A 13,697-nucleotide genomic window follows, 5' to 3' on the forward strand; every position below is an offset into this window, starting at 1 on the left:
GTTTAAGGATTATCTCAAAATTCAGTTGAGCTAGCTTTACACTGCTTCATACAAACTAACTCGTTTCTATATCACTGTTATTTAAAACAAATATTTAACTTTGTAATTTAATTATAAATTGTTATTTTACTTTTATACTACTATTTACAATTTTAAATAATTAATTTTAAAAGAAATTATATTTTTAAAAAATTTTTATTCATTATTTTTTTATAAATTTTTCAAGTTACATCTTATAAATTTTTTTTAAAAGGAAACTTCTGATACTTAATTCTGATACTTAATCAATGAAAATTAGATATTTTTTTAAATTCCTTAAAATAATGTCATTTTTGTTTATGAATTTATTTTTTTGTTCTAATAAGTTGTTGGAACTGCTGAACAAATATCTACATTCGACAAATGTTTTACATTCTAAGATACCTGAATAAAAATAACATCAGTGTTTCGTTATTGATGCCTAAAGAAAAACAAAAATATGAACATAGTTCACTGTCCTATGCCATTTTAAAAAAGAAATTGTACATTATAATACTGAAATTCCTTCCATCTAAATTGTTTTAAGCATTTCAAGAAAAATTATCCATTACTATTGAACGCATATTGAGTATTAACAATTTAACTCTTTGACGATCAAATAAAATATGACATGCCATTTTTTGTCTCATGACAACATCGAATTCTCAATACTCTCGAATTAGCGACTTATATTTAATGCAAATGCCATAAAATAGTCATATCTTTTTAATTAATGTTTAAATCTGAATTAAAACGGGCCCTGGGCATTTTTAATTTACCAAAATTACTCAGTGCGGTTAAACAAGGCTTTCTCCATGACCAATAATGATTTATATTTCAAAGGACTCTACGGAAATACTTATGACTGCTCTGTTTCAATTTAAGAACACTCCATACCATGGCGAAAATTCCTTCATTTACATTAGTAATTTAAAATTTTAGCTATAGAAAACACATAGACGGGCTAAACAAACACTAAAATTTGAAATATCATTTGTTATTATTTTCTTTTTTTAAAAGTTTGAAATTGCAAATAAAGTATGTCAGAATTAAACCTCTTCATAACAGGTAATTATGTCATAACTTGATTACAATCTGACAAATAAAAAAAATAATATCTGAAACATCATTTAATTCTTGGTAAAACAGAACTCATTTTATCTCTAGTTTAAATTTAATGTTACGAATGGAGCTAAAAGAGAATCTACCGTAAATGGTATCTCTTCCCTTGGTATGATGCTCCCTTATTAATTAATTAAAACGCGTTTTGTATAGTAGCTTTTGACTCAGTGACCTTTCACAATAATAAGACTCTTGAAAAATGCTTCTGCAAACAATAATATACAATGGTACAATTTGGATGAATCATGATTCCAAAATGGTGCGTTTTTTAATTTCTCTTCTTTTGTTTTGCAATCGATAAACTTTAGCACAGTTTATAATCAATCAAAGGTCCATCTCTTCCGCTTCAAGATATTTCACCTCTAAGGCATTGATTCGACAGCTCCTCATTAATAAATGACAGGCCATTGAGACAAAATATTGTAGTGTCTCCAACAGGTAATGGAGATATGTTTTTGCTTTTCCAAATCCGAACCCTCCCCGAAGTAAAGAACGAATAAAAAAAACAAGGTCGTTTGGTTCTTCTTTTACAAAAGATCGTCATTGATGTGTGCCGCGGGTGATGTTCATTTATGCAAATTATTGATTTCAAACATAGAAGAGCGGGAGACTTTGGCGACAACATTCACATATGAAACCTGTCATTGTGAACTGGCGAAAAATATATGACCATATTTTCTGTCTTTTTTTCTTCGTGACAAATTATTTATTGCTTTTTCTTACGAAAGAGGTTGATAAAAGTTGTTAAAAATAAGGAAGGCATGTTTGAAGAAAGGTATACATAAGTCAAAATAACTGATAGCAATCTTTATTTAATAAACACTTTTACGTCCTGTTTATGTACTATTAATATACTTTATCCGATAGTTATGAGATGTTAATTATAAATATAATGAGAGAAATACATAAATCATATCATCTAATTGTGTTTATAAATAATATTTTTGCGTCTTACTATTAAAGAACAATGTCTGGTAATTTTTGACATTCTTTGATAAATATCAACATTTATACACACTATTAGAGATTTAAGATTGCTGGAGCATAATATGGTGCCAATTTGATGGAACTTTAATGTAATGCTAATTTGAATTGCATTACCGTAATTCTTTAAATTAGCTTCATGATTGCTTAGTTTGAGTGATGGTTCAGTTTATCACTTCATTAAAGTTGTAGCAGAAATATGAGCACCTGGTGCCAATATTATGCCAATATATATGCTGATTCCATCTTTCAGAAAATGCATAAAAATTTTAGTTACTTGCTGTAAAATATTACTAAATACCATCATTTCTACACAAGCAAATGTTAATATTTATTGGAAATTTTATATAAAAAACATTCATATGCGCTAAAACTCAAATGCAACTTTATTTTTCTTTTATGTAGGAAAATATCGAAATTCACCATGATCAACATTGAAAAAAAAAAAACATTTGTATGATGCTATGACTGAAATTCCTATGGCCCTATATTTCCCCTCGATATTATTTCTCCTTTGCACTGGAGAAGGTCGACATTCACCATCGTCGATGTTAAAAAAAATATTTTTATATCATTAAGACTAATAAAAAAAGGGCTAATATTAACTTGTTTAATGTTTGGCCAGAAATAAAAGGTACATGATGAAGGAAATACTCAGTATTCCAATTTAAACTTACTTCGCAAATTTTGAACTAAACAAATGAGGGATAATTTTATTTTAAAATATGTCATTTAATGTATTTAAAAAAAAACTTATCTTCAATATAGATAACTTCATTTAATTGTTTTCATACAGTAAAAATATTTTTAATATATATTTTTTTTTAAATTCTATCGTTCTAAGCTTATCATAGCTCCCACTACAAACATCTGGAAATTAATTTGAGGTTATTCTATTTCAGACACACCATTAGATTTGTCGCGTTCTCTGTTATTAAATTTAAAAAAAATTAACTTATCTTCAATATAGATAATTTCATTTAATTGTTTTCATACAGTAAAAATGTTTTTTTTTTATTTTTTTTTTAAATTCTATCGTTCTAAGCTTATCATAGCTCCCACTACAAACATCTAGAAATTAATTTGAGGTTATTCTATTTCAGACACACCATTAGATTTGTCGCGTTCTCTGTTATTAATTTTAAAAAAATTTACTTATCTTCAATATAGATAATTTCCTTTAATTGTTTTCATACAGTAAAAATGTTTTTTCATATTTTTTTTTTTCAAATTCTATCGTTCTAAGCTTATCATAGCTCCCACTACAAACATCTAGAAATTAATTTGAGGTTATTCGATTTCAGACACACCATTAGATTTGTCGCGTTCTCTGTTATCGTCTCGAGTACCAGTGATGACCCTTGATGTCCCTCAACCAACGAGGACATTAATGACACCTCCCTCCGAACCAGAAGAAAGGAGATCCGTATCAAGTGATGGTTTATCACCCAGTGACGAAGTAAGGATATTTTGAATATGACATATGTGTAGTTTTCAGCGTCAGTTCTGATAATTGTAAATTATTTGATTTTGCTTTTACATCAACTGTTAAAAAATTCAGCATACACCATTTCTTTGTTATTTATTTATTTAATTAATTTTTTTATTATGCATAAACCTACTTGAAACCTGAAAAATCATTGTTCGTCTAATAGAACGTGTCACTTCACAAAGAATTAGAAAAGTACACAAGATGTAGTTCACGAAAAAAAAATACTGGTAAAATTACCATACTGTGTGGTAATCACATTCCTTCTTTAAAAAAAAAAAATCTGATTAAAAAAAACAAAATATAAGATATTTAAACCATTCATATTGGAATTTTTCCGTTCACATGACTTTCTGAAAATTCTGGTTTTCAAAATTATAGTTGTTATTACCCAGCATCTAGAAAAAAAAAATACAAAACTGAAAAGTAATTTCGACCGAATAAATCGTTTCTATTTCATGCAAGCATCATGATCAAATTACCAAAGTTTACCACATTTGCCTAACATTAGCTCATAATAAAAAAAAACATATTTTTTTTGTTAATATTTACTTAAATCATTACCGAAGCACTTTCATGAAAATTATTGAGCTTTTTGCTGTTCCCCTAGAGCTGTAGGTAAATTTAATCATATTCTGGTAGTTTTGATCACATTTCCTTATCTCAGTGCAGTTTTAATACTTTGTTGCATAAGTTAATGAAATGTTTCATTCTGCATAAGCAGGAAGGAATTTATGATTTCTCCGAAAGCATGAAAATATGAAAATTGTTCGACATTTATTTGTTAAGAGGAATGCTTACTACAAGCTGTTTACAAATATTTGTAATCAAACTTGCACCGAAAAGAGAAGTAATGAACAAAATATTGCAGTAAAATATGAATTTTCTTTCAAAAATGATTTCCGTACAGGATGAATTCCGTACAGGGCTGAATTCTGTAGCATTGTAAATGCTTGATATATTACACGCCATTATTATTTAATACATTTTTGCACGTTAGATTTTTTATAGATGATAATATAGCCATATATAGTTTATCATTTAGTATATGGTACATATACTAAAGATTCACAATAAAGTTTAAAACAAATTTATAATAGTGTATTAACGAGAAATAATTAAGGTCTTGCAAATAAAATAAAAAAGCTAAAGAAATGCAATTTGAACAAAAATATTGAAGAAAACAAAAAGTCAAAAAACACAATACAGAAAATAAAAATCTAAAGAAAAAAAAAAACGTCCATTACGTTTTGAATAATTATTTGATGTGTGATAAAATATTATTAATGTCATTCTGTTGTTTCCAATAAACTTTTTTTTAATTTATTTCCTAGTCTTTGAATAGTGAAATAAGGCCAACAATAGTAAAGAAAGGAAGAGAAAGAACATTACTGCCATGTGAAGTTTGCGGGAAAGCCTTTGATCGACCATCCCTTCTTAGGAGACATATGAGAACGCACACCGGTAATTCTTTTTCCTCTCTTTTCTAAGACTATTTTTAAACCTCAAGAAAATTCTTTGTGTATAGTTTTCTTTTTTAAAACCGAATTCCAATAAACGTAAATGGATTTTTTTTTGTTAAAGCTGGCCTTTTAAAAATGACTAAACTGCAAAAGTTTAAACTCAGATCTAATTTGGCTTTGAGCTTTCAGTCTATTGTTATATTTCAATCAGGATTTTTTTCTTTTTTTAAATGTAGAAAGACATTTTTCGTGCTTAATAAAAGAGTTGTTAATATTTCAGTTCAAATTATTATTAGACTTAAAGATTGTGTTTTAGAAGCAAAAAGTGACTTTTCATCGATACTTAATCCTAGATTTTTCTTTTTTAAATTTATTTACACACAATGAAAAGTGAAAATGACAAAATCTAATTGTAAGTATCTTTTATATTAAGTTAAAATTCTAGAAAATAAATGCAAAGTAAAATATCCTTTATAAGGCGAACTAGATCTTTCTAATTTTTTTTTTTTTTTTTTTTTTNTTTTTTTTTTTTTTTTTTTTTTTTTTTTTTTTTTTTTTTTTTTTTTGTTAATGCTTCTGGCACGCAGCAGATCCAAAAATGTTCATGAATCTTGAAATTTGTGTATTTTTAAGACTCATTTGAACTCTGTTCCACTAAATTTTTTAACGCCTCCCAGGCGGTGTGGTAGATAGAGCCTCCGCCTACCATACTTTGGACCATGGTGTTATTCTCAGAGCTATAGGCCGGAAGTTTAATCAGAGTGTACTTTCTTTATGTTCGAAAGTTACTTTTATGTAATGTCCCAGGGAGATTCAAAGACGGTATAATGTCCACGCGCAGTTAGGTAGTTACGGAGCTTACCATAGGCTAATTATTTGCTCTATCTATCTGCTTTTAAATTCAAATTTATAATAGTAAACTGAGAGCATGAGCTAGTATAGTCTCTAGATCATCATATCATCATTAAGGACCGATTTCCAACTGTTACCAACATAGTGCAATGCAACATAGTGCAATGCAACAAATGCAGTTTTTAAATTTTATATTTACATTTCGTTTCTTATTATTTTTAGGTGAAAAACCTCACGTATGTGATGTGTGTGGTAAAGGTTTCAGTACTTCTAGTTCACTTAATACACACAGAAGAATTCATTCCGGTGAAAAACCTCATCAATGCCATGTCTGTGGAAAACGGTTTACAGCAAGTTCTAACCTGTATTACCATAGAATGACACATAGTAAAGTAAGTACCATATGCATTAATAAAAAATCTATTTTCAATTTTTTTAAAAAAAGGAATTTAATCTTTTTTTATATGAAAAACCGAAACCTTCATTATTTACTTGAACTTTCAACGGGAGTTCAAATAATTGTAAACTGTAAAAAATTTCGAATCAAATTGCAGTATAAATTACCGATACTTTGGATGTATCATCCGTAAAATTTATTTTGCCTTAAAATCGTTTTATACCGTAAAATATTGTACGTAATTTTTACAGCAATATTTATTTAAATGGAGTGATGCATTGGTTTTATGGTAACTATTACTGTAAAAATTACAGTGTGTTAGATGTTTTGTTTTTGTTGAAATTTATTATTATTATTATTTTTTAAATATCCACTTTTTTTCATGGTAAAAGTACCTGCTCCCGGAGTGCTGATAAATTTTACCGTCATTTGATCCGGAATTTTTTATTGGTAGCCTTGTAAAATGGTTAGTTTAAAATTGAAAAAAAATATTGATGCTAATTTTAATGAAAGTCTCGCAAAATCGTATATTTGCTTACAAAAGTATGGGAGCATCTGAACTTACATAATCTGAATTGTATTATGTGAAATATAAAACTAATGATAGTAAATACAAAACAGTTATATCAAATTACTTAATATTATATTCATTAATTATTATTATTCTTTTTTTTTTACAAAAAATTTATTCTTTCTTTAAATATACACTTAAAAGCATTAGTTTTTAATAGTGCCATAGTTCTAGATTAAGTTTATCTTTTGAGTCAAAAGTTTTTAGCCTATTTTTTTTTTAAATATCCACACAATAATTTTAAAATTTACTTCTAAAGAAATAACGCAAAATAATTCACATGAAGTTCTCACTGTTAATATTAAGTTAATTGCGAATCCCTAAATCTTAGAAAGTACAAGTTCAGAACATCAAAAATATACAACGGCAATTAAATGGTTGCTCAATATCATGTTTACTTGAAAAAATGTTAATTAAATTACTGGATTAAAAATAAGCAATGATACTAATCTCAACTCTGATCAAAATAAATACCGATTTCCACAACAAATTATCTGTAACGATACGGAAATAATTAAAAAGAAATATAGCAATTAAGTTCTTACAAGCTTACCACTGTCACATAGGGCATGGCATTATTTAGGTGAACCAAATGAGATAAATTACCTTTGAATTTGATAACTTAATAAACGTTCCGCTATTTTTAAATAAAACTGGTTTTTGAAAGTCAATTTTACCATATTTAAGAAGAAAATAGCGCAGTTTGAGCTATTTTAACACAGAAAATAAAAATAAAAAAAATACAAAGGTTCCACCCAATAACCTCTGGTAGTAATAAACAAGCTGATAAGTGAACTATTGATAAATGTGAGCTTACTAACCCTTTATCAGTTAGCCCGAGGTTAGACAATGACCCAAACAGTTTAGAAGATTTTATTCTAATCAATTTTATCGTTTTACATTAGATAAAACGCCATAAGTCACTTGCGTTACTTGTTTAGACATTGACAGATCAAATGTGATTATGCACACTTTGAAATAATGCATTTATAATTGAAGCCTAAAATGATGTGCAATGCATATCAAATATTCCATTACTTCTTTGCAAATTTTGTAGGGTTTATTTCTTTGCGAAACTTACGACTAAAGTTGGTTTTGTTTGAGGTTTTATATGTCTTATATGAATTTTCAGTCTTGAACGATACGTTGTTTCTTTGAACAAAAATAAGCTATTATTAAATAAATCTTTATTTTTAGTCTCTCTCGGCAACTAATGTTTTTTTAAGTTTATCTCACCTTTATCTTCCATATTTCTTCAGCAACTTAACTTTTTATATTTCAAATCACTTTTTTTTCTTCTCCTTAACGTTTGGCATGTCTTGAAAATGAGTGCCTATTTTTGAGCGCTGGAAACATGTCAACTGTTGCTTCCAATCTGTATATTTCCGTAGCATATGAAATTTCATTACCTGATTCTGATAAGACAAAAAAAAAAAGATCAAACAGTACAAAAAATTAAACATTTTGCTATCAAAGATATCACATTAGGGTCAAATAAAGTTTACATCTTTTTATCATACTGGTTGGAATACATTTTAAAGGGATATAATATGTAGAATATCGCTGAAAAAATGATAAATATTAAACATTTTTTTATTTAATACTTAATTCCAAATAATTGTAAATTTCAACCTTAGATAGAAAACATATGCATCGAATATATTATTCACGATTGGAACTATATCACTTTTTAAAAATGATATTTTATGTAAACTAATCTAAATTTAAGTTTAAAAAAAAACTGCAAACACCGCAACATACAGAAAAAAATATGAGATTTTCCACAAAAACGTATTCTCTCAATCCCTTGTACTTAAACAGGAAACTTTAACGTTATAGAATTAAATCAATTCTTTCAAAAAATCTAGGAAACTGATCTATATTTTACAGACAAATGATATAAACTATTTGAATCTCTAAGGTATATTTATTACCATCCAGATGTCTTATAACTAAAAATATAAGCCTTAATATATAACCTTAAATATCCTTAAATATAAGCATTATTTAAGGACCCTGATTTTCAAATTTCGTAGGATGAAAATAAAGCTATTTCAAATAATGAAAGAAAATTTAAACTTAATGATTGACTAACGAATAAAAATAAAAGTAAGAATAAATATTCAAAGAAAACTCATTTCAATTAAAAGCCGCGACCAACTGATAATATAATTTTTTTTTTAAATAGTTCCACAAAATTTGCACAAAATATTTAAAATATTATTTCTAATTTTTATGAATTGAGTTTCCGGTCGTTAAGTGACATTTTTTCCTAACCTAACATAAGAGAATAAACTCTAGCGATGACAACAGAATACATCACTTTAATAGTTCAATCCATACATTTCTTCTTTTTATTGCCTAAGTATGCTTTGGAATATAAAAGAGGAGAATTCATTGTGTCAACGCAATTGAAATATTTATAGGTACAGCGTTTTTGATCATTTAATGTTCAACATAACTTATTTACTGAAATAAAATCATTTGACCACACAGAAGCAAAAAGTGTGTATTCGGAATAATATTTGCTGACAAATGCGTCCTCTACAATTCAATGACGAAATGAACACGCGTAATTTATAAGTCCATGAATACAAAGTATGTGTTGTTAAACTTAGGTCTAAATTTTTTTTTCTCTGTCATTAATCAATAAGTTTATTTTGAGCCAGGAGATTTCTTACACTGTAAAAAACTTCAGATTAAATTAAGGTATTAAGTGGTACCTCATCCATAAAACTCACTTTACTGTAAAACCCGTTTTTACCATAAAATATTATACCGTATTTTTTACAGTAGCATTTATTTAATTAGAGTATTTCAGTGATTTTTACGGTAACTGTTATTGTAAAAATTGCTTTACATCAGATTTTTTAAACATGTCATTCCCGTAAAAATAAATTTTACGGTAAATAGTACCGACAACCTGAATGCCGCTACTTTTTACAGTAATTTGATCCTAGATTTTTTGCAGCGTTCTTAGTATTAATTATTTATGTAATTCATATAAAATCTTTCATAATATGTTTTCGGAAAAAAAATCTGCATTCATGCAAAACTGCATTTTTCCGTACATTAAACAAAACAAAATGAAGCATTTGAAATACAAATTTCTAAAAAAACATTTATAAACATAATCTAATAATATTATGAGAATATTTAAAAATTGAAGTACATTTTTTATTTTGAAAACATTTAAAATCTAAATCTACATGAAATTGAGATTTATTTTAGACTTTTTTCGAATCGCTCCTATCTATTAGAAAAGTTGACAAGTTTTCTGCATTAGAGTGATGTTAGAAAAGTTTATTATCTAAAACTAACGCCAATGAACTTTGGAAATTTTTAAAAAGCTGAGAATCTAAGATAAGTAAATATTTGCTTTGACCCCAAGTTGTCTGAAAACGGATTCTAGAAAAGTTGTCTAACAATGTATATTTAATATATTCCGCCATTAATTTCCGTAAACTTTCTATCTATTTTAATCTGTATGCTTTCGAATGATCTTGGAACGAATATTAAATTATTTATACTATATGCGATTCCCACGCAAATATGTATCGTAATTATCGAAAAAAGAAAGCAAGCATCATTAACGAAAAATCATTAATCAAAATTATGCTGTTTTCTTTAACTTAAAGGGAAAAAATAATAAATAACCGAATTATTACTGTTTTAATGTAATATGAACGCAGTTATTCTGTATCATATTTTAGAAAAACCAGTAATTGCTTCATTTTTTGTATATTTAATTTAAAGTATCATTAACTTACATAATGTTCACAGCATACATCAGTAACATAAGGTTTACAGCATACATCAGTAAAAACAGCCTTGATATTTAATCAGTTTTCTACCTTCTTTTTAATAAGATATTACAACTAATAGAATAGATTTTTATCTGATTTTTCTTACAATTTTATTTTCAAATAAATAAAAGAAAGCATGGTAACAAGTTTTTTAAGCCTGTTAACAAGTTTTTAAGCCTGTTAAAGTCACACTATGCATTGATAACTAAGCTAAAATTCTGATTATAGTTCATATCAAAGTAGTTTCTTCAAAGTTCATTCTGAGGTGTCTGCATCGTTTGCAGATACCATTAAATATCGAAAGAAAGAAGATTTTTCTTTCACCGTCTCTGGTTTAGTTTTTCTTACGATAAATCTCACCTATCGCGCAAAAATGAGTTAAATGTTGCAACCTCAAGTTGCGATCTGTACCCTGTGACCCTTCCATGACCTCATTAAGCTGCAATTAGTACCTGATTTCAATAACTTCTGCTCCTCTTTTCCTTTTTTTTCCTACTCGCAACCACCTCCTATTTCCGGCATTTAATGATTTAAGACTTGCAACCACGGCAAACTTCTGAAGAAAAGGGTTTGGTAGCTTTTAAATTTGTTTTTGATGCAACTGAGCTTTGTGCTACCAAATTATCTTCGCTCATTTGCATAGCCCTTGGAACGTTGACTCAAAAACCCATTTACATCACATATAATTCATTTGTATTTAAAAATATTAATTGCATTTAATGCAAGAAATGTCTGAAGCATAGTTCATTTTAAATATGAAGCATATTTTTTTACTTAGTAGAAAGTAATTACGTATTTCTTCTTCAGCTCGTTTACTTCAAATATTTACCTTTTTTCCCCTTTGAATAAGCTTTAGTTTGAATAATATTTCAAATCGACATTGTTTTATTTAAAACAAAAAAAAACGCTTGTGATTGGTTGTTTGACTAAATCGAAGTATTAAATAAATATTATTTGCAAATTAAATTATCATTTTTTAATTTGAATCATTATTTTCAAATATGAATAGTATTTAAAACCACAAATGTATGAAACAGTTTATTTTAAGTATGAAGTATAGTTTATTTTAGATATGACGCATATTTTTTTACTTAGTAGAAAGTAATTACGTATTTCTTCCTCAGCTCGTTTACTTCAGGTATTTAACTTTTTTTCCCTTCGAAAAAGCTTTAGATTTGAAGAATGTTTCAATTCGATATTGTTTTATTTAAAACAAAAAAAAAGTATGTGATTACTTATTTGACTAAATTGAAATATGAAATAAACACTATTTGCAAATTAAATTATCATTTTTTAACTTGAATCATTCTTTGTAAATATGAATAGTATTTAAAGCAACAAATGCATGAAACATAGTTTATTTTAAATACACTTGATAGAAAGTAATTATGCATTTCTTCATCAGTCAATGGCATCAGTCAATTATGCATTTCTTCATCAGTCAAAGCTTTAGTTGGAAGAATATTTCAGATTGATATTGTTTCACTCAAAAACAATAAAAAAAGTGTATGATTATTTATTAGACTAAATCGAAATATTAATTAAAGATTTCAAAGTTAAATCATTCGATTTCAGAGCAACATTTAGAGATAATGCTTTAACAATAATTAAATACCTTGCTATAAATAATATCTGTAAATAAGTAAACCAGGAACTATAAAATCTCATTGAAGGCTATCAGATTGACTAGCAATTAAAATGTTCTATTGCTATATAAACTTTTTTTATATTATATAAACTTAATGAATGAAACAATCATAATTTTGAAATTTTAAAATTACCAAAATTTAACTGATGCAACTTTTTCGTTATTTAACTAGAAAGTGGCAAAGTATTCTCGAAACTCGTAAATCAAAATTTATTTTAAAAAGCATTTAGCAAAACAAGAAAGCTAATCTATAAACTTACATACTCTACAGAATGGCCAGAAATATCATGCCCTTGTAACTAAATTAAAAATCGTTAATATTAAAGTATAAACCATGAACGAGAAATGTCTTGCACTACATGCAAGAATACTTCATTAATTCTTAACTGAAAATTTATTCAAGAATTTTGGTCTTATTCACAAGCTTTAATAATTCTGAACATTGCTTTTACTTTTTTTGAAGTATAAACTCAAAAGATGTGCGCTTTGATAGCGTGTAAAGTCTCCATGTTCTGAAATCTTTGCAATTAGGACAACGAGTCACGTAACATATCACTGTATGGGCCCCAATAGTCTTCTTAATGGCACACAAGTTACGCAAACATTTCCGGCTGAAGACATGTTTCGATTCTAAACTGGTGACTGAAACTTCCATTTTCATTCATCCTTCCGCCGGAAATAGGAAATTTAAATAAGTCAGCATGGATTCATATAAGTTTGATTAAAAAATAAAAAATTCAACATCCTAAAATTTTCCTAAAATCTATTATTTTCCAGTTTACAGCACCTAATAACGCATTAAAAAATAAAATTTGGCCAACACATGACTCTGAAGAGAAACAATTTAAAATATGTGAAGTATTTTTAAGAAAAGCATTTAATTTTTTTAAAAATAGTACTCATTTTTAAGAACTATTCATTTGTTTTTGACTCAGTTTAGTATTGTCTCTCTATGAGGAAAAATTGCACTAGCCCAAATTCGATTCACGTCCTCAACATTCGAATTTTTTTTTTCAGATCCCATATTATGTTTTCATATATAATGTTCTTAGTGGTAGACAAAGCATTAGTTTGGAATAAGTTTTATTTACAATTTGCACATCATATTTGGTTGCACCTTATTTTTGCCCACTGTTCTTTATTATCTATATTTTTAGCAAGAATAAGTCTTAGGAATTCCAACTTTCCTTTGTCCCTAATGTTCATGATGGATCAAAGGGTATACCCTTAAAATATCCTAAGGCTACGGTTAAAATATCGCAAACGATTTTGGATTAAAGCAAACTATTTCAGATTCAAATAGACGATCGATTTTTCTTCGATAACAAATGTTAGTTTTTAGATCAA

At 27.3% G+C, this 13,697-nt stretch overlaps 1 protein-coding gene and 1 long non-coding RNA gene across 2 annotated transcripts in view; one reads left to right on the plus strand and one right to left on the minus strand.

The window, feature by feature from the left end:
- The window catches only part of LOC107443645 (zinc finger protein 672), a 91,618-nt gene that overhangs the window by 35,836 nt on the left and 42,085 nt on the right, over positions 1 to 13,697 (plus strand). The window contains exons 3-5 of the mRNA XM_021146422.3: positions 3,429 to 3,583; positions 4,948 to 5,077; positions 6,151 to 6,320. Of these exons, the coding sequence (XP_021002081.1) occupies positions 3,429 to 3,583; positions 4,948 to 5,077; positions 6,151 to 6,320 (455 nt within the window). The remainder of the gene's footprint in view (positions 1 to 3,428; positions 3,584 to 4,947; positions 5,078 to 6,150; positions 6,321 to 13,697) is intronic.
- On the minus strand, positions 3,695 to 8,428 carry LOC139425689 (uncharacterized). Its single transcript, XR_011636838.1, has 2 exons — positions 8,133 to 8,428; positions 3,695 to 4,011 (listed from the first exon to the last, which is right to left on the minus strand). It is a non-coding gene; the product is annotated as an uncharacterized lncRNA (long non-coding RNA).

The sequence above is a fragment of the Parasteatoda tepidariorum genome, chromosome 5 (assembly GCF_043381705.1).
Source record: "Parasteatoda tepidariorum isolate YZ-2023 chromosome 5, CAS_Ptep_4.0, whole genome shotgun sequence".
NCBI classification, from domain to species: Eukaryota; Metazoa; Arthropoda; class Arachnida; order Araneae; family Theridiidae; genus Parasteatoda; species Parasteatoda tepidariorum.